Below are 22,725 nucleotides of genomic sequence, written 5' to 3' on the forward strand. Positions count from 1 at the left end.
GTCGTCAGCTCATCGCATAGTCATGGCCAAAAATATTGGCACCCCTGCATTGGTCAGATACGTAATTCACCACCCCTATCAGAAAATTGTTGAAATTACAAATGCTTTGGTATTCACATGTTTATTTCTTTTGTTTGCATTAGAAAAACAAACCAAAAAAAACAAAAAAGCAAAATCTGATATTTTACACAAAACTCCAAAAATGGACTGGACAAAATTATTGGCACCCTCAACCTAATATTTGGTATCACACCGTTTGGAAAAAATAACTGAAATCAATCACTTCCTGTAACCATGAGTTTCTTACACTTTGCTACTGGAATTTTGGATCACTCTTCTTTTGCAAACTGCTTCAGGTCTCTCAGATTTGAAGGGTGCCTTCTCCCAACTGCTGTTTTTAGATCTCTCCACAGATGTTCTATAGGATTTAGATCTGGACTCATCGATGGCCACTTCAGAACTCTCTAGGTCTTTGTCTTAAGCCATTTTTGTGTCCTACATTATGCCCCAAAATTCTTTGGTAGTTCTCAGATTTCATGATGCCATGCACACAGTCAAGGCATCCGGGACCAGAAGCAGCAAAGCAACCCCAAAACATCAGTGAACCTCCACCATGTTTGACTCATTTTGTTTTCTGTAAACAGTGTGATGATGTGCTTTACCAAAAAGCTCCACTTTAGTCTCATCTGTCCACAGGACATTCTCCCAGAAGGATTTTGGCTTCCTCAGGTAAGTTTTTGCAAACTCCAGTCTTGCTTTTTTATGTCTCTGTGTCAGCAAAGACAACTGCTATACAGTTAGTTATTCTGCATGTTTGCTTATGTGCATGCGTTTAATTGGCATATCAATTATCAGCCCGTTTACCCCCAAACCACACACGCACAATTTTACATGCATTGACTGATTGAGACTTTTATTAGTAGATTGCACAGTACAGTACATATTCCGTAGAATTGACCACTAAATGGTAACACCCGAATAAGTTTTTCAACTTGTTTAAGTCGGGGTCCACGTTAATCAGTTCATGGTATAAATATATACTATCAGCATAATACAGTCATCACACACATTAATCATCAGAGTATATACATTGAATTATTTACAATTCGGGGGGAGGGATGTAGAGGGGGTTGGGGCGGGGGGGGGGGGGGGGGGTTAGGTTTGGTTGATATCAGCACTTCAGTCATCAACAATTATAACATCTGAGAAATGGACATTGAAACAGTGTAGGTCTGACTTCGTAGGATATGTACAGCGAGCAGTGAACATAGTGAGCTCAGAAAGCATAAGAACAAGTATGTACATTTGATTATTTACAATCCAGGGAGGTGGGATGCGGTGGGGGGGAGGTGTTAGTCTAGGGTTGTAGTTGCCTGGAGGTGTTCTTTTAGTGCAGTTTTGAAGGAGGATAGAGATGCACTTTCTTTTACACCTGTTGGGAGTGCATTCCATATTGATGTGGCATGGAAGGGGAATGAGTTAAGACCTTTGTTAGATCGGAATCTGGGTTTATCATGGTTTGTCGAACTCCCCCTGGTGTTGTGGTTATGGCGGTCATTTACTTTATGGAAGTAGTTTGACATGTACTTCGGTATCAGGGAGGTGTAGCGAATTTTATAGACTAGGCTCAGTGCAAGTTGTTTTACTCTGTCCTCCACCCTGAGCCAGCCCACTTTGGAGAAGTGGGTAGGAGTGGTGTGATCTGGGGTGGAGGTCTAGAAGTAACCTGACTAGCTTGTTCTGGGATGTTTGGAGTCTAGATTCGAGGGTTTTGGAGGTGCTGGGGTACCAGGAGGTGCATGCGTAATCGAAAAAGGGTTGAATGAGAGTTCCCGCTAGAATCTTCATGGTGCTTTTGTTAACCAGAGATGAGATTCTGTAGAGAAATCTTGTTCTTTGGTTGACCTTTTTGATTACCAAGATGTAATGTTGGCAGAGCAGTCACATTACAGTCTCCTATGCTGCTGTTTGTGCCTCTTGATTTTCTTTATACGGTGTGTGTTTAAGTAGGGTCTCTGCAGGTTTCAACAAGTCAAATGTAAGACTTTTTAAAGAAAAAATTATTTAAGACCATTTCACATCCATCCATCCATCAATTTTCTACCGCTTGTCCCTTTCGGGGTCGCGGGGGGTGCTGGAGCCTATCTCAGCTGCATTCGGGCAGAAGGCGGTGTACACCCTGGACAAGTCGCCACCTCATCACAGGGCCAACACAGATAGACAGACAACATTCACACTCACATTCACACATTAGGGCCAATTTAGTATTGCCAATCAACCTATCCCCAGGTGCATGTCTTTGGAGGTGGAAGGAAGCCGGAGTACCCGGAGGGAACCCACGCAGTCACGGGGAGAACATGCAAACTCCACACAAAAAGTTTCAGAGCCCGGGATTGAACTCAGGACCTTCGTATTGTGAGGCACATGCATTACCACATCCATACAGACAAAAGTACAAAGAAATAAAAGGAAACCGGAGGGACAAAATAAATTGTAAGTCTATAAAGTCATTCACTGCTCTTTCACATTGGTAAACAAAATACTTAAATTAAGTACACCGGAACCTACTCTATTGTAAACTAATTGAAAAAAAATATTAGCAAACATCACAACAGTCATTTTTCAGATTTGCCACAGAACTGTTTTCTTGCAAAAGGTGCAGTGTGCTTCATATCAAGTGGTTTATGTCCCAACTAGAACGTCAGCAATGGTCGAGGAAAGCACAACAAGTTTGTGAAAGGGACTGTTAGCATCTCTGTTTAAGCTAAATAGTTAACTTTTGCAATGTTTTTGCGGTTGTCAGAATAGAGCAAACTGATAAAAACATCTACAGTATTCCTACTGTATCTACACAAAGTTGTAAAAAAGTGCAGACAGAGCGATTGTCTAAAAAGAAAGAAGGCGATTATGGCTGGCAAGCCTTACACAGAATTTGAATGTGAATAATGTGGATAACATTCAAATTTGCTCAGCTTGTTTTGTATCTGGTATGCATGAATACCTTTTTACCTGTTTTTGTGACTTTGGGAAAACATATTGCTAATAAACAAGGACACATTTTTATTTAAGCATGACAAGATGTGAATGTGGGACAAGCGGTAGGAAATGGATGGATGGATGGAAGATGTGAATGTGAATATAAATGTTGTCTATCTGTGTTGGCCCGGTGATGAGGTGGCAACTTGTCCAGGGTGTACCCCAGTCTTCCGCCTGAATGCAGCTGGGATAGGCTCCGACTCCAGATCCCGCCCCTCCTCCCCTCCATGGCTCCACATCCAGGTCCTAAACACTTTATACGTTTCCATCCACCAGCTTTAAAGCATGCTTTAAATTTGATAGTTCTGGAGCCACAAATTGTTGAAGTATACAAGTAATTTAGCTTTGCTGTGGGCTTTCGTTAAGTTTTCTCCGCTGCTATGCTAAGCTGTGACGACATAACGCTGCGCACGCACAGCACTCTAGTTGATGGTGCGTGATAAATTTTGACCAGGACAGCACAGATAGCCTACTTTGGTTCCATTTTTTAGTTACGTTATAGCGTCCTCAAAAATCAGAACATTTAAAAGCAAGACTGAAGTTTATCCATGTGTGGAGGGGTGTGCCAGGACCGGCCTCGAAGACAGCGACAGGTGAGTGGATGGCCCAGGTTGGCCTTGTTATCTAATCACCTCTCGCCTTTATTAGCAGCAGCCGGAATGAGACATGTTGTTGGAGCTGGAGTGGGAGCCAGAGAGAGCGAGAGAGACACAAGACGCAGACAAACATTTTGCTGCAAAGCAAAACCCTTGCACTATTTATGAAAATAAAACAGTGTTATACCCTGAATTCCGGCTCTCCTGGCAGTGTGTGGTAGACCGAAGAACCCACTAGAGGGCAACCTCCACACCATGTTTTAAATAAAAGTAACGTTAATAGATTTTTAAGACCTTTTATGAGATTTTAGGAGACTTTCACACATTTTAAAGCCTTAAATTCAAATTGTTGGATATAAGACATTATAAGATACCCTGTTTAAGATTAAGATACAGTGGTTAAATTTGCCTTACCTTGTTTCTGTGGATGTAGTACAATCCATTGAGCAACATTTGCATGACCTTCTTGATCTCTGACAGGGTGAACTTTACATTGGTGTTGCTCAGCAGCCCGGCCAGGTCGTGCTCACAAAAGTCAAAAACCAGGTAGATGCTGCCTTTGTAGCGATTATACTGAGTTGCTACAAGAAAAAGGAGACAAAAAAAATCAACCGAGCACATATAGGCTGAGATTCACACACATAGCATCAACAAGGCCAACGCGAACGAAAGCGACAAGTTTGTTTAAAAGAATGGTGTCGCCAGATGTTTGGATTTGCGGCGACAGACATGGAACAGGGGATAGTGTGTGTGCCTCACAATAAGAAGGTCCTGGGTTCGATCCCCGGCCTATCTGTCTATCTGTGTTGGCCCTGCAATGAGGTGGCGACTTGTCCAAGGTGTACCCCGCCTTCCGCCCAAGTGCAGCTGGAATAAGCTCCAGCACCCCCCGCGACCCCAAAAGGGACAAGCGGTAGAAAATGGATGGATGGATGGACAAATGACTGCATGTTGCAAGGTTTGTTAAAAAAAAACCCAAAGCACTAGCACAAAAAACCTTTTCCAGAATCTGAATCATTACGAGGCGAACGGGACTGCAAAACCAAACAAACTCTCACTAAAAAACAGCTTACTGTGGTGGAATCATTTACATAAGGTCTGCTTTGAAAGGAACTGGATGGAGAACGATCACCAAAGCGGTCAGTCTGCACAGCGCTAAAGGTGTGATGCCCATAGAGAGGAAAACCCTACGTTTGTCCAATTACTAAAACTATAAACTCCTCTCATTGCTGGATTTTACTTATTTGTATAATGTGCAATCCCAAAAGAAGGTTATTTAGTTTTTGTAAAATGACTCTATACAAAGTGCAATTTATAGCCATTCGAAAAAGTTTTGCAGTGGCACACGCACGTCCGTGCACTTAAGCACTTAACTATTCAAGAGGTTTCCTTGTTAGTGTGTGCTAATTTTTGAAATAATGGACACTTCACCTCATATGTAATATATCACCATGTTGCTGATTAAACGTGTTATAATTCCACAAGTGTTTATAATGTTCCTAGGGCTCTGTGTAAGTGCAGTGAAGATCATGTACATGGTATTGTACATCTGGTACATCAAAATAATTATTATAACAGCTTCTCAAGGCTTCTAATTGGACAAAATGTGCATGACAGCAGGTGTATGTGTTTGTGTGTAGACAGAGCTAATTTTGAAACTACACTTGTGTAGACGGAGATCGTTTTAACCTGGGATATGCGTTTGTGAAACTGTGTTTGTGTGGACATGGCCTTAGTAAGAATATCATTAGTGTTTTGTTTGCCTGGATAAAAATGTACTGTCAGACATGAATAAAATTGTGCACTATTTGTCTGTTAACAGAGTATTGCGTAAGATTAGTTATGGAATTAATAATGGGCAGCGCGGCAAACAATTTTTAACCAGAAACAAGAATTGTTTTGGGAATGCTTTGTGCAATTGTCTGAATTCAGAAAGTGGTGGATGAAACGGAAATGTGTTGCAAAGTTGCTCATAATTACGTGAATTGCTTTGTGCATCAAGAATATCCACAACTGACCAAATACTTTTCTGCATCCAGCAATCATAATACAGCACTTTGTTTCTGGGGGAGCACTCTCAAGTACTCCCTCGAGTGAATCCAAAAAGGGTGGGTACTCTGAGCTGCGGTTTGGCGCGTAAGCGCAAACCACAGTCAGGACCCGTTCCCCCACCCGAAGGCGGAGGGAAGCTACCCTCTCGTCCACCGGGTTGAACTCCAACATGCAGGCTCTGAGCCGGCAACGCCAGAGTAGAAGAGAGTCCATCCCCTCTCGAGAGAACTGGTTCCAGAGCCCTTGCTGTGCGTCGAAGTGAGCCCGACTATGTATAGTCGGAACTTCTCCACCTCGCGCACTAGCTCAGGCTCCTTCCCCCCCAGCGAGGTGACGTTCCACGTCCCAAGAGCTAGCTTCTGTAGCCGAGGATCGGACCGCCAAGTGCCCTGCCTTCGGCTGTCGCCCAGCTCACATCGCACCCGACCTCTATGACCCCTGCTATGGGTGGTGAGCCCATTGGAGGGGGAACCCACGTTGCCTCTTCGGGCTGTGCCCGGCCGGGCCCCACCTCCGGGCCTGGCTCCAGAGGGGGGCCCCGGTGACCCGCGTCCGGGCGAGGGAAATCTGGGTCCATAGGTTTTATTTTTCATTGAGGTCTTCGAGCTGCTCTTTGTCTGATCCCTCACCTAGGACCAGTTTGTCTTGGGAGACCCTACCAGGGGGCATAAAGCCCCCGGACAACATAGCTCCTAGGATCATTGGGACACGCAAACTCCTCTACCACGGTAAGGTGGCAGCTCAGAGAGGAGTGCTTGGATGACCTGAATGAGATTATTATCGAAGTTGTAATTTCTGAGAACCTGCTATAGTCCTTCATGCCAGACACGGTCAAAGGCTTTTTTTTAAAGTCAATGAAGTTGTGGTATAAGTTGTGCTGGTGCTGAAGGTGCTTCTCAATCAGTAGTCTGACGTTGAAGATCTGTTCGGTGGTGCTCCGTTTTGGTCTGAATCCAGCCTGTTCCTCGGAAAGGAATTCCTCTGCCTTGTTCCTCAGTCTGTTCAGGATTATCCGCAGCATTACTTTGCTAGCGTGACAGATGAGGCTGATGGTTCTGTAATTTTGGCACTGCCTTGAATTCCCTTTCTTAGGGAGAGGGATAATCAGAGATTGGGTCCATTTTTGGGGCCACTGCTTGGTTTCCAAATCTTTTGGCAGATGTGTGTCAGTGCTATTATAATGCTTCGCCCCCCATGCTTCCAGAGCTCTGCTGGGACGTTATCGATGCCTGGTGATTTGCCGATTTTTAGGCTCTTTACTGCCTCCTCTACTTCAGCTTGCAGTATTGGTGCATCCTCGCATTCGCCACTGGGCTTCATGGCATTGGTTAGTATGGTGGGGTCTGGTGATATTGTATAGTTGTATAGTTCCTGGCAATACTCTGTCCACCGTTGGGTTATTTCTGCTTTCTCTGTTAGTAGAGATCCATGCTTGTCTTCTATTACTGTGGCTATAGGTTGTTGTGTCCTTGTCAGTTTCTTCAGCGTTGCGTAGGCTGCTTTACTGTTGCCCTGCCGTATCCCTGCATCTAGGCTTTCACATTGTTCTGTGATCCACTTTTATTTTGCTTCCCTCATCATCTTCCTGATGTTTCTGTTCACAGAGGTATGCTGCTTAGCTGCCTCTGGGTCATCCTTCTTTGTCTTTTTGAGGGCCCTTCTGAGGTCACATTGGTCTAGGATGTCATCAGTGATCCATGGTTTGTTTTTCTTCCTGTCCTTCCCTAGTACTTCAGTTGCTGATTCTATGATTGCTTTCTCCATGTTATCTGTCAGTGAGTCTATGTCTTGTACTAAGTTAAGTGTTGCAAATTTCCCTCCTATGTTTGCCTCAAATATTCCTGCAACTTGTGGGTCTTTAAGTTTGTCTAGACTAAATCTGAACCGTGGGTAAGTGTTTTTTTTTTGGAGTCTTCAGTTTAAGTTTAAGCGTCATTAGTACCATATCGTGGTCACTACCAATGTCCGCACCAGGAAATGTTCTGGTTCGGGCTTTGTTGATGCTTGACTTGAACCTTTGTGGCGTGAGTATGTAGTCGATTTGGTTATGTATCTTTCCGTTCGGTGCATGCCACGTTGTTCTCCGAGAGGTTTTATGTGGAAACAGCGTATTGGCTACAGTGAGCTTATGGCTTTTAGCAAAGTCCAGAAGTCGCAGTCCTCTGTCGTTCGTTTCACCTAGCCCAAACCGCCCCGCTGTTCCTCCCCAGTGGTCGTATGCATCGGTACCTATTTTGGCATTCCAGTCTCCTTGGATGACTAGAAAGTCCTTCTTGGGAGTTTTCTTTATGGTTTTCTCTAGCTCCTTATAGAAGGTTTCAACTGCTTCATCATCATAATCTGTCGTTGGGGCATACACTTGAATGATGGTTAAAAAAAGATGTTGCAGATAATCAAAGCCAGAAAAAAAAAATCGTAAAGATATGGTGGCATTTAGAAACAACAACAATGCCATTGTTGTGGCATTGTTGTTGGAGAACAAAGAATAATACATAATGTTGGAAAAAGAGAACATACAAACCCTGTATTTATTAAATCACAAATATTGAAATCTAACGATTTGGTGCATTTGCAAACAGCTAAAATTATGTACAAAGCAAACTATAACCTGCTACCCAATAATGTACAACAATTCTTCTCAACAAAAGAGGAGAAATATAACCTTAGAGGAAAACCTAATTTAAAACATTTGTATGCTCGTACAACACTTAAAACCTTTAACATATTCGTATGTGGAATTAAATTATGGAATGGATTAACCGAAGAAATCAAAGAAAGCACCAATATGAATCATTTTAAGAGACTGTTCAAACAAGTGTTCACAAAGTACACAGAACAGTAATTATGATGAACATCTTGAACCCTTTTTTTTCTTCTTTTGAGATAAAGGTTATTTATGTATTTAATATTTGTTTACTTACGATGGTATATTATTTATTTATTCACTATTCTGTTACAGGGGAACAAGGAAATTAGATAAAATCGCTATGGTATGAGAAGGGGTACAATTAAATAAGCCTAGCTTCTTCCTACTCCTTTTCGGACGTGCTGTAATGAAACTGGAAATATGTGATGCATTACATTGTATCGTATGCATGTTCGAAATAAACTGCACTGATCTGAAAAAAAAGTATATGTTTTTTAATTATCCCGTAGGTATGGAGTGAGAGTAAGCAGGCTAAATACATCGGGAGAAACTTTCCATTTTGGTTAAGTAAATATGTCCAAGTATTGACAAATCTCTTTGTTGCCATAAATTTAGCGTAGTTTGACAATCTTTGGTTTTATCTTCTGTGTTTGTTTTCTGAGAGTTAAATTGTTTTATTGATCGGTTAATTCCTAAATATTTCACCTTAGACTTTACAGGAACAATGTAAGTACTTTATTTCGCACATTCATAGATGGGGAACAGTTCCCATTTTTTAAGTTTAGGTAAAGTCCTGCTACATTAGAGATTTCTTGAATATTTTCAATAGCAGTTGGAATTTGTTAATTTTTAAGATGTGTCATCTGCTAATTGACTATGATTTCCAGGTCAGACAGGTTCAATTTTTTGATGGGATTATTGCTTTTTGGAGAGAAATTGCTAATATTTCCACAGCTAACATACGGTGATAAAAGACACCCTTCAGGAATTCCCACCTTGATTGGGAAACGTGGGAGTTGTGCCTGAGAGTAGCAAGACATATCATATACCTGTAGTCCTAATATCTCAAAACTTAAGTCACAAATCCAGTGTACTCCAGCACTAGGAAAAAGCAAGGCATGTTCCAGTGAGTGAAACACTTTATGAAAGCCTAAGAACAGCAGAAAACCATCATGTGTAATCACATCCCTGTATTCAATAATGTCTCTGACGAGCCTTATGTTATGAATGGAGCACCCATTTAAAAATCCTCATTGTGTTTATAAAGCGAGGATAGGTGTGCCTGTGACTGGCTAAAATGTATTTGGAGCCTTATACACAAATGTTTTAGACATGGCGCAACAAGTACTGACTTCTACAGAAATATCTATGCACATATCAACAGAAACTGAAAGTGAAAAACAGACCAAATTTTATGTGGTTTCATATTCCGACACCGGAACCGGAAGTAGTGATTTTAAAGACAGTACAACAGACTGGCTTGTAAGAAAGTCTGTACTATGTTGCGTGATCAAATCCCTTTTTGCTATCATTTTGGTATAATATGTGCCTATAGATATCTGTAGATGTCAGTCCTTGTTGTGCCATGTCTAAAATTATTTCTCTGTCGGTCTCCAAAGACATTTTAGCCAGGCACACGGGTACCGTAGTATACCTGCTTTTAATTTGAAAATAAAACTTCCGGTGTCAGACTATAAAAAAAACATCAGGATCCTCATTTTTCTTATATGAATTATAAAATTAAAATGAAAATGAAACCAACCATCCATCCATCCATTTTCTACCGCTTGTCCCTTTCGGGGTCATGGGGGTGCTGCAGCCTATCCCAACGGCATGGTACACCCTGGACAACCACCTCATCGCAGGGCCAACACAGATATACATAATTCACACAATAGGGCCAATTTAGTGTTGCCAATCAACCTATCCACAGGTGCATGTTGTTTTTTATATTTGGTTATTGATTTTCAACACCAAAAAAGAAAATCGCTTTGTTTTTAAAGTTTCTTTTTTTGTATTTTGAAACAAAAATTAATGTAAACCAATCGTTTTTTGTTTTGCAATTTATTTATTTGCATTTATGAAAAGACAACTCAAATATCGAAACATACCAAGAATAGTGAACCACATTTTTTGTGAAGAAAATCTCAGATTTTATTTTTAAGTCATAATGTCCAGGACTAAGATAACAATATATAAAGAATATTTATCCATGCTCTTTGGAACAACATGAACATAGAACAACGATGCTATTTATAACGTAATCTATTTAAAGTGTTATGTACATACAGTACTATTGTTCTGGTGGTACTCATTGGGCTAAATCTGGGACTTCAGGTACTAAATGCCGTGCCATTTCACATCTTCAATACCGTAATTTCCGGACTATAAGCCGCTACTTTTTCCCCTCGTTCTGGTCCCTGCGGCTTATACAAGGGTGCGGCTTATATACGGCCTGTTCTTCTCCGACACCGACGAAGAGGATTTCCGTGGTTTTAGTACGCAGGAGGAAGACGATGACACAATGATTAAAGACTGACTTTTCATATACCGGTAGGCTGGTTATTTTGATAACGTACAGGCGAGCACTTTGTATTACTTTGCACCGTTGTATTATTTGTACTCTGCACGAATGCTGTTCGCCATGTCAAAGATGTGAAAGTTTGATTGAATGATTGAAAGATTTATTGTTAATAAATGGGACGCTTTGCGTTCCCAAACAGTCATCTCTGTCCCGACAATCCCCTCCGTGGTAGCAGGAACCCCTATATACTACGGTAATTACACATCAAAACCCTGCGGCTTATAGTCGGGTGCGGCTTATATATGGAGCAATCTGTATTTTCCCCTAAATTTAGCTGGTGCGGCTTATAGTCAGGTGCGGCTTATAGTCCGGAAATTACGGTACTTTCTTGAACACTGTAACGTGTACTTTCATTAGTAAATTGCACACACAATCTTTAGTGTACTAAAAAGCAACATACACAAAGCTGGATGTCACCAACCTTTGGTTCTGCAGATCTCAATCAAGTTTACCACATTCTCGTGTTTGAGCAGCTGTAGGATCTTTATTTCTCTGAGCGCAGTGATTGGAAACTACAAAAGCAAAGAGAGAGCAAAATTGTTAAGTAAACGCCCAAAATACAATATTGTGTATTCAAGATCATTGTTCTGATTGACTTCCTCTAGCCCCCTTCTGCACTCACACTCAATATGTTTACATGCACTCAAACAGTTGCATTTCAGAGTTAAAATAGTTTGGTCTCTCCACACTTATGAGAATTTTTTGTTTACATGCCCTTGCTTGAATTTGGTATTTGGCCAAACGCTGTCTAACTCACAAACAATAGGGGGTAATGTTTGTAATTTCCGCTTGTTTAATGGGTAGGAATAGAATGCAAGATGCTAATGTGTGAGGTGTAATAATTATGTGTTTTATGTGCGAGTCGCCCCCTTCCGTCTAAAAGCCGTTTTGCTTGTGACAAAAAAACACAAAAACAAGAAACAGAAGAAAGAATAATTTGTATTTCTAATAGGACTGTGATTATTTTAAATCACTCTTAAATGATTAATCATAATTAATCACAGGTTACTTGCTTGCATAAATAACATTTGCTGAAGAAAATACCCCAATATTTACATCCAAATGCAATTTTGTAGAGATTTTTTTCTTTTTTCTTCTAGTCAGAGTTTTTGTAGTATTCGTGTTATTGTTGTCTTTTCTTTCATTTATGTGTGGTACATTAGGAATAACGTCAAGTACGATCGGGCTACACTGATACTGCTTAGTCAGATGAGTCACAAAGGACATTTTAATACCAAAATGCCCGACTAATTTCTGGAGCTACATCTTCAGGCCGGAACAACGCAGGGCTGGGCTGCAGCCAGGGATTTGCTTGGCGCCCAGAGACCGACACGGAGGCGTTGCAGGCAGGAGGCGCTGAGCGAAGACTCTTACACCAGGTTAGCAAACTTTGCCAATGTCAAGTCGCTTGGAAATAAAGTGGACAACCTCCTCAGTAGGATGGCTACGCAGAGGCTCTGTGCTGTGTAGGAACGTGGCTCAGAGAAAGGACTCCCAATGAAGCTATAACACTGGCATGCTACACGCTCTTCACACTGCGGAAAGACCTTTGGGGGAGGGACAGCGATTTTTGTCAAAAAAAAAATGGGAGCACTAACAACAAGGTAATATCGCAGTTGTGAACACGTGGAGTTTATTACCATAAAGTGCAGACCATTTTATATACCCAAGGAACTGCAGTGTATTCTATTGACGACAGTGTACATGCCCCCTCTGCTAACGACTACAAGGCACTCAAAGTAAGGCTGCAGCTAACGATTATTTTTCTATCGATTAATCTATAGATTATTTTTTCGATTAATCGGTTAATCTATAGATTTTTTTCCCCCCGATTAATCTACAGATTATTTTTCCTTTTGCCGATTATTTTTTTATTTAAAATGAAGATGAAAAAATAAATGTAGGCCCGTTTTTTCAAAAGGCATGGCTTTTATTTACAAAAAAAAAGAAGTATGGCCACTCAGTCAACATTGACAACAACATGACACAATATTCTGTAACAATGTAAACATTTAAAACTTTTAACATTTAACAAAATTAAAAGTAGCTTATTTGCTTTTTAATGTGAAAATATAAAAGTAAACATCCAGTGCAAATCTTAATATTCTGCAATAGTATAAGCATTTCAAAAGTAAAAGTATTGCTTATTTTGCTTCAAAATGTGTAAAATAAAGATAAACATCCAATACAAAAAAGTGCAAAACGAAATATTCTGTAACAACAGTGTAAACATTTCAACAAAAGTGAAAGTATTGCTTATTTGCTAAAATGTGCAAAAATAAAGATCAACATCCAATACAAAAAACTGCCAATCTAAATATTCTGGAGCACTGTAAACATTAAGTATTGCTTTTAAAATGTGCAAAATAAACATCCAGTCCAACACAGTACACAATAACCAATTCTACTCATTCCAGTGAGTGACTAACAGTTGTAATGAAGAAAGGTTAGCATGTGTACATGCTCTGGTTCTTTTCTTGTTTACAATATTCCCAGCAGCTGAAAATAGGTGCTCAGAAGGGGTCGATGTGGCTGGAACTGAGAGGTAATTAGCCTTCACCTCAAGCCAGGACTGCGAGTGAGCTGAGCTGCAGTTTAAGTTTCTAGAAGGTCAACGGGCTCATAGTGATGTTACTAGTAGTTGACTGGGAGGTGTTTATTATCATTTGGGGAGAGTCCGCTGCCTGATGCTCACCTGCTAAACACCTATCTGCTCGACGCTGAAGCGCTGACTACATGCGCTCTGAATACGCACTGCTGATTGGCTGGTAACGTTTTGAATACGCACTGCTGATTGGCTGATAACGCTTTGTGTGTACCAATCAGATGGTTGTGTGGGTGGGACAATGCTGCGTGCTGAGACAGAAGCAGAAGGAGCAAAGCAGCTTGTTAAGACTTTAGCTTTAGCTTAGAAACTCGTTCGGTACACCCCCGTACCGAACCGAAAGCCCCGTACCGAAACGGTTCAATACAAAACACGTACCGTTACACCCCTAGCAGATACAAATGACACATTCATGTTTTTGTGTAATGATGACAACGTATGATCACGCGGACGATTGACTAGTTGATGGTTTTCTTTTCAAATGTTCGTTCATAGCCGTTGTGCTGCTATGATAGGCCATTTCCGCTCGACACAGTGTGCATACAACAACATTATTAGGCCGTGTATTGAAATACTCCCACACTTTTGACGACTTTTGGCGTGATTTTTCCCCCTCGCTCGCACCGTTTGCTTTGCGGTCCGCCATGACGGTAGTGTGACGTAAATATGCGACGCGTCGACGCACAAAAACGGCGTCGACGTATTTACGTAACCGATGACGTCGTTTCAGCCTTAACTCAAAGAACAGCATAACATGATTTCTAGACATTAGAACTCATACCTGGATGCTGCCTTTATTATCTTAGAGGATTTTAATCACTGTAACCTCTGGAAAAATATTCCATAACTCCACCAGTTTATCAACTTCCCCACCAGAGGTCACAACACATTGGATCACTGCACTGATATTCTTTTTTTTTTTAGTTCTACCGGTATATTGTCTAGGGAGATGACAATGATCCTTAAGAGTTTTTAAAATGTTACTAAATGTTACATTCTTGTGTAATTTCCACAAATGTTTTATTTTGTTAAATTCTACAGAAAAATATTTGTTGTATTTATTTGTCTATACAATGTACCTCTAAGACCTCACTGTTGGTTTTGCAAGGTAATGTTAGCTCTAAACTAAACAACATTGATGCTAATCCACCTTTTTGTTCTCTTTTTTGCCAAATAAGAATCGATAAGGGAATCAATAAGGAATCGAATTGTTAAGCAGAATCAAAAGTGGAATCGGAAAAATTATATTAATTCCTATTCCTAACGCACAGACTCTGCTCCATGCCCTGGTGTCACACAACACATTGCTAGGCATGCATTTTTCACATCAACACGCTAAATGGGACATCCACGGTCGTCCTCGTGCAGCGCAGACGGGTGATTCCAGAGTGCAAAAATAATGCCAAACTAGACCATTGCATTTTTCTGATGACATTTTTTTTTAGATATATCATCTCCTTTACCAGCACAGCATACTCCACTTCCTCGTCTCTTCTGGCATTTAGTGGCCATACGTACCACCGCCTCTTTATTTCTCTGCTTTACACTGTCAGGAGGCAGAGCAGCTCCTTTATTTCATAATCAGTGTTGGGACGCCATGACAGCAAAATGTAAACGACACAAAGCGTCAGTGCGCTCAAATTCAGAAGATCTGATTGACTGCGGACATTCATGACGGAGTTTGCTCGACTCCGGGTATGAAGTGGGACTCTTGAAAATGAAGATTATACAGCTATAAAAGAACTGGCTAATCATATACTGTACATGTCAAACTCTTCACACAATAGCCGTGGTGTGTGTAATGACAAACTGGATTGGATCATGCTCAGATTGCTTTTCACTACAACAGACGATAAAAAACAAACGAGTTCAACAGAAGTGGGAAAGCACTCGTTGACATCTTACCCCTTCTTTTTCATTTTCCATTAAAACCTTCTTCAGGGCAACCTTCTTTCCAGTTTGTCTGTGTTTGGCTTTGAACACTTCCCTATGAAAGACAAGAGAATATATGAATACACATTCACAAAACTGAGGTGGGGGCCATTGCAAGGCACTGCCATCATACCGTACTATCACATATTTATAGGGGTGTAACGGTACTTGTATTTGTATTGAACCATTTCGGTACGGGGGGTTCGGTTCGGTGGTGTCCCGAACGAGTTTCCACACGAACATATAAGCTAAGGTCTTAACAAGCTGCTCCGCTTCCTTCTGCCTGTCTCTGTTTGAACTCTACACTGCACCCAGCATTGTCCCACCCACACAACCATCTGATTGGTTACAAACAGAGCGGTAACAGCCAATCAGCAGTGCGTATTCAGAGCGGTAACAGCCAATCAGCAGTGCGTATTCAGAGCGCATGTAGTCAGTGCTTAGTGTTTAGCAGGTAAGCATCAGGCAGCAGACTCTCCCCAAATTATAATAAACACCTCCCAGTCAACTACTAGTAACATCACTATGAGCCCTTTGACCTTCTAGAAATATAAACGGCAGCTTCAGCTCGCTCGCAGTCCTGGCTTGAGGTGAAGGCTAATTCGCTTTTAGCGTAACGTTAGCTCATTTTGCAGTGTGTGTGTGTGTGCGTGTGTGTGTGTGTGTTACGGACAGCAAAGCCCTGTCTGTCTGTTATTTCACTTTACCTTTTTCTGTGTTGATTGAGCTGTGTTGAAGCAGCGAAAAAAGACATTATGTTAAATGAAGAGTTTCTGTCTCTGATAGTTGATACAATAATGTAACTGCATCATAAAGCCTACATGGACTCCATGGTGTTCAAGAATGAATAGTCTCTCCTATTGATATTGTACTATTTTTTCAGCTATAGTTACATTAATCATTAGTAATGTAGCAGCCTAGTTTTGAATGGCAGGGTCCCTGCTATCACATGTTGATAAAAATATAACATTTACATAATAAAAAAACAACTACAGGCTTCCCAAATGCTGTAATAAATTAAGCATGATGAGTTGACTTGAAACTGTTTAATGTTGCACTTTTTATATGTAGAAGAAAAGTTTTGTCATTTTATTTAATCTGCGCAACAACTTGAGGCAGTTTAATGTTCATTAACGTGGGCAGAATTAGTATAGTGTTCCCAATGTTAAAAGGATAAAGCCATTGTTTACAAATTTGGTAAATAAATAACCAAAAAATTTATATTTTGTTGTTTTCTTACTGTACCGAAAATGAACCGAGCCGTGACCTCTAAACCGAGGTACGTACCGAACCGAAATGTTTGTGTACTGTTACACCTACATATTTATGAAAATTGTTAGAAAAATTACTTTAAAAAAGTAATTAATTCCAGTTACATTTTATTTTCCTAAAAAACTAATTGAACTAGGATAGGATAGGTCTTTATTGTCATTGCACAAGTACAACAAAACTTTGTTTTCATCACAAACCCGTTCAAGATTAGACAAACAAACAGTATACAGGGTTACAGAAGAGGAACGCTGATGGGTCGCCACAAGGCGCCCATTAAAAGATGGGAAGAAGGTAAACACTGGGGAAGGATGAGTAAAAAAACAAAACAATCTAGACTGGGCTCCTAAGGGGGCCCAATCTGGAGTGGGAAAAAACCTCCATAGCAAAGCACATACACATATTACAACATACATCTCGAGACTAGCAACTAGACAAGACAAAGAAGCAAGCAGGAGAGATAAGGGAGAGGAAAAGGGAGCGTCCTCCCTTGATGAGTGCCGGTGAGAAAATAACTAACAGAATTATTCTTTAATTATGTCAATAATTAATAGGTAAAGTAATGAATGTATTACTTTTTGGAGCCTATTCCAATAATTAATAAAAACATCACACAAATACTGAATCAAGAATGTGCGGAGATTCAATGTACTGCAAATGTCAAGCACCTCTGATGTGGCTATTTAACTTATGAGCACTAAACAAGATAAACAATACATAACATTTTGGTACTCTAATTTCACTGTCGACTTGAGTAAACTCAAGGTTGTTCCCCATTAAGGGGATGACGCAACCCATTAGGTTTAGTTAAAACAAACACCAATGCTTCAGCTCTGCTAGTGTGTATAATTTGGGAAGGTATGAACAAAATAAGAGGACTGAGAACCACATTTCTCAAATGGCACTTATTGTTAAAATGTTGCTTATCATTCACAATTATTATGAAACGGCTGTACTTTTTGTAATGCATTCTAACTCGTAAATAAACGTAAGTAAAAGTCCGCTTACAGCGGAGCCAAGGGGAGGTCCTCTATTCCGCCCACAAAACCCAATAAATAATCACCCAAAAACCACCAACAATACCCCATTTATAATTTGTGACTTCAATATTAATCAAGTATTAGTGATATTGTTATTATAAGCGCGAACGCAGACAAACTATTTATAGTGGCGTTGTGATCACAAACTTGTGTGCCACTCACTACGTTTCCATTCACTAAATTAATCTGACTTATCAAATGGTTAGTTTTTTTGTATTTTCACACCTACGTGTGAAGTCCAAATGTCCATGCACTTTCTCTAATGCGACTATTGGTCATACGTCATGTGTCCCTTATTTAATTTTAGCGTGGTTAAATTAATTCCTTTTCCGGTTGCTTGATGACGTCACACTCGCCATCTGCGGAGCCTTACAAATTGTTTTAAGTGATGTCCGCTGTAATACTGGCACAGATCACATTTATTACATCTGTAATGGCTATGTTGATGTTAAATAGCAGACAGCATCAAGAAATGATCCTGGATTGTGCTACTAACATGATGCTACAACCAAGAATGTATCTGGGCAGACGCAGGTCTGAAGCAAAGAAAATAGTTTTTTAGACGACGAATCATGGAAACAAAACGTTTTAATGTCTTAGAGTTCATTCATAAGGCTCTGTCGACTGATGGAAGGAGTTTTAAACCCGAAGGAAAAGACTGATACTCTTTCAGATTAAGTTTGCTATTGTTCTGGACTATCTTGCTAGTTGTGTAGAACACGTAGAGTTATTGCCAGTCAGTTGGGAGTGCACAAATACAGCATGAGGTTTGTGTACGCTTTACTATTTGTGTTTAATAAACCTGCTTCATCTATCTTTCATGTCATTCGTATTTTGTTTGGGAGTCCAAATTAAGCAGGATTTTACATTTTCCTTAGCTACCTTTTTAAATAAATCTGTTTTTTTTCTACCATCGATGCACTTCAAAATGTTCTGTTCTTTTAAACTGTGAAGCAAATAAAAAGTCCTCTTCATGACAATTGTTGCTATGTTTTTATTGAATGATATCTGCTTCCGGGTTGTATCCCGCGTTGAGATTGGCGTATGCGCGATACCAAAAGTCCTCTACAGCCGCACACACCCGCTCGAGATATCTGGTTTCCAATCGCATAATCCAGTTGAGTTAGTCCGACTTTTCAAAAACCGAACACGATTAGATTAAGGTGTTTCCATAGAAGGCTTATTTAGAGACAAACTATTTGAGAAATTGGAGTAATTTAGTACATGGACACGTACTGACTGTTGACATGATCAACTGATGAGCTGCTTCCTCAGTTCCTTGCTCGTCAAATTGTATTGTAGATCATAAATCATGCCTCTCACCTGGATAGTGGAAAGACGAAGATGTATTCCAACAACTTGGTACACTTTGACAGCCAATTTAGACCCGTAAATGGTGAGAACGACACAAAAAGACGCTTAGTTCCACCCCTCTTTACTTCGCGAGGATTAGGAGTCATTCTTCATCTACATGGGACTATATAAACATCCTAGCAGTCGGCATCCTAATGACAGCAGACCTTATACAGTAAGTGATGTTGTCTTATGTTTGTTGGCTCTCTTAATGTCTATAAGTGATATCATTATTATTATTATTTTACAATCAGTGATTATATGTGGTGCATTTTTTTAAATTAATGTGCCACAATGCTCAAAATGAGCAAAATACACAAATATTAATTGCTATTATAAATGTGCCTGTTACTACATTACATATATACTTACATCATGTATATAAAACCTTAATGGAGGTGTTTGGATGTTTTTAAGAGCTTTATAGGCAGCATAGAGCGACACCCATATGCTCCCTTGTAAGCAGACTTTTGATCACACTTATTTAATATTTAGAATGCATTAAAGAAAATTTGGCTTCAAGCGGGAAGATGTTGAACGGGGGTGTATATTGTAGCGTCCCGGAAGAGTTAGTGCTGCAAGGGGTTCTGGGTATTTGTTCTGTTGTGTTACGGTGCAGATGTTCTCCCGAAATGTGTTTGTCATTCTTGTTTGGTGTGGGTTCACAGGGTGGCGCATATTTGTAACAGTGTTAAAGTTGTTTATACGGCCACCCTCAGTGTGACCTGTATGGCTGTTGACCAAGTATGCCTTGCATTCACTTGTGTGTGAAAAGCCGTAGATATTGTATGACTGGGCCAGCACGCAAAAGAAGTGCCTTTAAGGTTTATTGCCGCTCTGTACACAGCGGCGTTTTAAAAAGTCATAAATCTTACTTTTTTAAACAGATACCGGTCATTTTAAAACCGATAACGATAATTCCCGATAGTACATTTTAAAGCATTTATCGGCCGATAATATTGGCAGTCCGATATTATCGGACATCCCTAGATAATATTTATAAAGTATTAATTCAAGGCAAAGGCAAAATATCGAGATATATATCATGTATCATGACACGGCCTAAAGATATCGAGATATTAATAAAAGGCCATATCGCCCAGCCCTCAAACACATTATAGAAAATGTATTAGTCTCTATGCCCAGCTTGCATCGTGGCAGTCTTTGTGAGTATATTTAGGAAGCTTTTTGTGATATCTGAGGTGGTACAACAGCAGAATATAAAAAAACAACAACAAACAACAACAATGAAGTTGACAGTATTTTACTTTAGGTCTGGACTCAAGTACCACACTATTAAAAAATACTCGTTATCGGCGATACTGGACCTGGGAGTGATCCAAAATTGTAATATTACCCCCCCCCCCAGTACTAGCTAGACAAACCAATGTGTATATTGTTTCCTAAGTGGCTAATATTTAATAGATTGAACATAATTCATACCTGATAAGAAAGACTAATAGTGTATTATTGTTTAACTCTCCAGGTGTGGACAAAGCTAACCGCTATTTGTTGCTGCAGTTTACATCTAGTTAGCAGTTAGCAGTGTGAGTCACACGAACACACCAAATTGTGTCAGTTCTGACGTAAACATAATTTTAAAATATAAAATATTTAGACTGAGTTAATTTACTTACCCAAAGGTTCCTTGTCCTATTTTTGCCAGTTTTTCATATTTGGAGAATTCGTCGCAAAAAGGAAATTCAACTCCATCGTAGTACTTGGACATGATGGCAGCCTCCCGGTCAGGCCTGAAGAGAAGACATTTTACTCGTTATTTGGGTAACAATACACTCCTGGAACAAGCCCAAAAGTGTAGTGAATAAATACAATACAATTATAAGTCAAATTTAAGAAAAAAACGTAAGGTTACTTTTCCGCCCCGCCTGAGTTATTTGTTTTTTCTCGCTGCATCTTTGCTGTGTCGACTCAACCACGCAGCACGTATGGTGCGTTTAGTGCTACCAGGAATTTTGAAAGTCTTATTGTATTTTAACAGAGGTTGTCATCTAAGCGGTCCATCGAATAATGCTGTTGCTACAAGTATTAATTTAAACCAAAACAATTATTTAAAATGTAATAATCAAAATACACCGTGGCGTGATTACTTTAACCCGTCAACCGCCTCATGAGTTTATAATAACTGACTAAAAGTAGGTACATGAAGGCATCAAATCAAGTGTCTAAAACAGAATGCGCCCCCTGGTAACTCGGAGGAATAACAACACGCAGGAACGTCGCATTCTAATGATATTTTAATAAATATTGCATATGGTCATCTTTAATTAATGCGAATGTCGCCTAATTGTTGGGAATCCATCGCATTGTACCCTTGGCAGAATACAGAGAGTAGGATATTATAAATGAATGAAAAATATGTATGCGGTCTAAGACGTGGAAATTGTTTTATTTTTTATTTATCTGGTTTGGATTTTACAGGACCATGCCTTAAATATAATACATACGGTGGTGGTAAAGGTGCGTTACAGTATAATTTACTCTTTTAATATTAGGATTTGTTGATATAGTAAACATATGTATGTGTAAAAAATAATTACTGACAATAAATTGTATAATACATTTGAAATATATTACAAATGTTTTTATTATTAAGGGACAGATAAATATAAGAAACATTCTTCCATCTGCTTCTTTCTGATCATGGGAATGTATAAGTAACAAAAAAACAATGAAAGTGTGAACTGTACGTGGCTTGTATATATGCATTTTCATGAAAGGAATAAAAAGAAATGATGATGATTATTAAATAATTTGAACAAATACAATACTATAGTTAAAATATATATTAAAACAGTTACATTTTTCTTTATTGGATGTTATATTATTTATATTAAATTAATTACGTTTTTATATTATTATTAATATTTTTATAATTTTGAAATATATGCATTTTTGTGTGCCGACTCTTGCAGGGATCGTGTAAGTTCAATTGTGTCTAAAAATTAAAGGTCACTTGTAGTATTTAAATAATTAAACATGAAACCTGAATCCATGCTTTTATGACAACCCAAATTACACGAAATAATGACTTTGTATTTCATTTTTCTTAGAGTTTTAAAAATTGCAGTGACGACATAAACACCATATTTGGTTGCGGCTTCCTGTCTCTGTCACCATATTTGGTTGCAACTTCCTATGACAGGTTGGCGCCGGATGATGGTGTGCATGTCGCGCTTGTGGCAACCGGGCTCCGTGCTCGCAGCGCGGCTCGGAAAGCGGGTTTTGTCTTGCGGCCGAGTGGGCCTTTCAGTCCAGCACTATAGCACCGAGGCAGCTCCTCACATACCGGGGATGGAGTACCAGGTGAGCATTTTTATTTCCATACCGGCCAACTGTACGCTGCTCATGCTCGCTAGCGAGCTAGCCAGTCAGGAAGAAAAACGTTCCGCTGGACTTCAACGTGGTTGACAGGAAATGATGAAGAAGAGCGGGCGTTTGTCGGCCTTGTCACCGCAGCTTCATCGTTTACTCTCGAAATACGACTATACAGGAAATCACTGCCAGGCATAACGATAGTTACTTAACGTTCAATTGCAAGTAGATAGCTAGCATAACACGTGGTCTGCGTTTTATCATTCCCAATATGCCCC

General features: G+C 39.8%; 2 protein-coding genes across 2 annotated transcripts in view; one reads left to right on the forward strand and one right to left on the reverse strand.

Moving 5' to 3' along the window:
• Positions 1–21,052, reverse strand: part of cdk9 (cyclin-dependent kinase 9 (CDC2-related kinase)) — a 32,217-nt gene extending 11,165 nt beyond the window's left edge. The window contains exons 1-5 of the mRNA XM_062032007.1: positions 20,988–21,052; positions 20,752–20,865; positions 15,426–15,507; positions 11,337–11,427; positions 4,047–4,213 (exon numbers count right to left, since the gene is read on the reverse strand). Of these exons, the coding sequence (XP_061887991.1) occupies positions 4,047–4,213; positions 11,337–11,427; positions 15,426–15,507; positions 20,752–20,865; positions 20,988–21,028 (495 nt within the window). The 5' untranslated portion in view covers positions 21,029–21,052. The remainder of the gene's footprint in view (positions 1–4,046; positions 4,214–11,336; positions 11,428–15,425; positions 15,508–20,751; positions 20,866–20,987) is intronic.
• A 1,202-nt stretch (positions 21,053–22,254) lies between these two features.
• The window catches only part of fpgs (folylpolyglutamate synthase), a 50,516-nt gene continuing 50,045 nt past the window's right edge, over positions 22,255–22,725 (forward strand). Inside the window, exon 1 of the mRNA XM_062031378.1 lies at positions 22,255–22,438. Coding sequence (XP_061887362.1) covers positions 22,271–22,438 — 168 coding nt within the window. The 5' untranslated portion in view covers positions 22,255–22,270. The remainder of the gene's footprint in view (positions 22,439–22,725) is intronic.

Source organism: Entelurus aequoreus, linkage group LG21, assembly GCF_033978785.1.
Source record: "Entelurus aequoreus isolate RoL-2023_Sb linkage group LG21, RoL_Eaeq_v1.1, whole genome shotgun sequence".
NCBI classification, from domain to species: Eukaryota; Metazoa; Chordata; class Actinopteri; order Syngnathiformes; family Syngnathidae; genus Entelurus; species Entelurus aequoreus.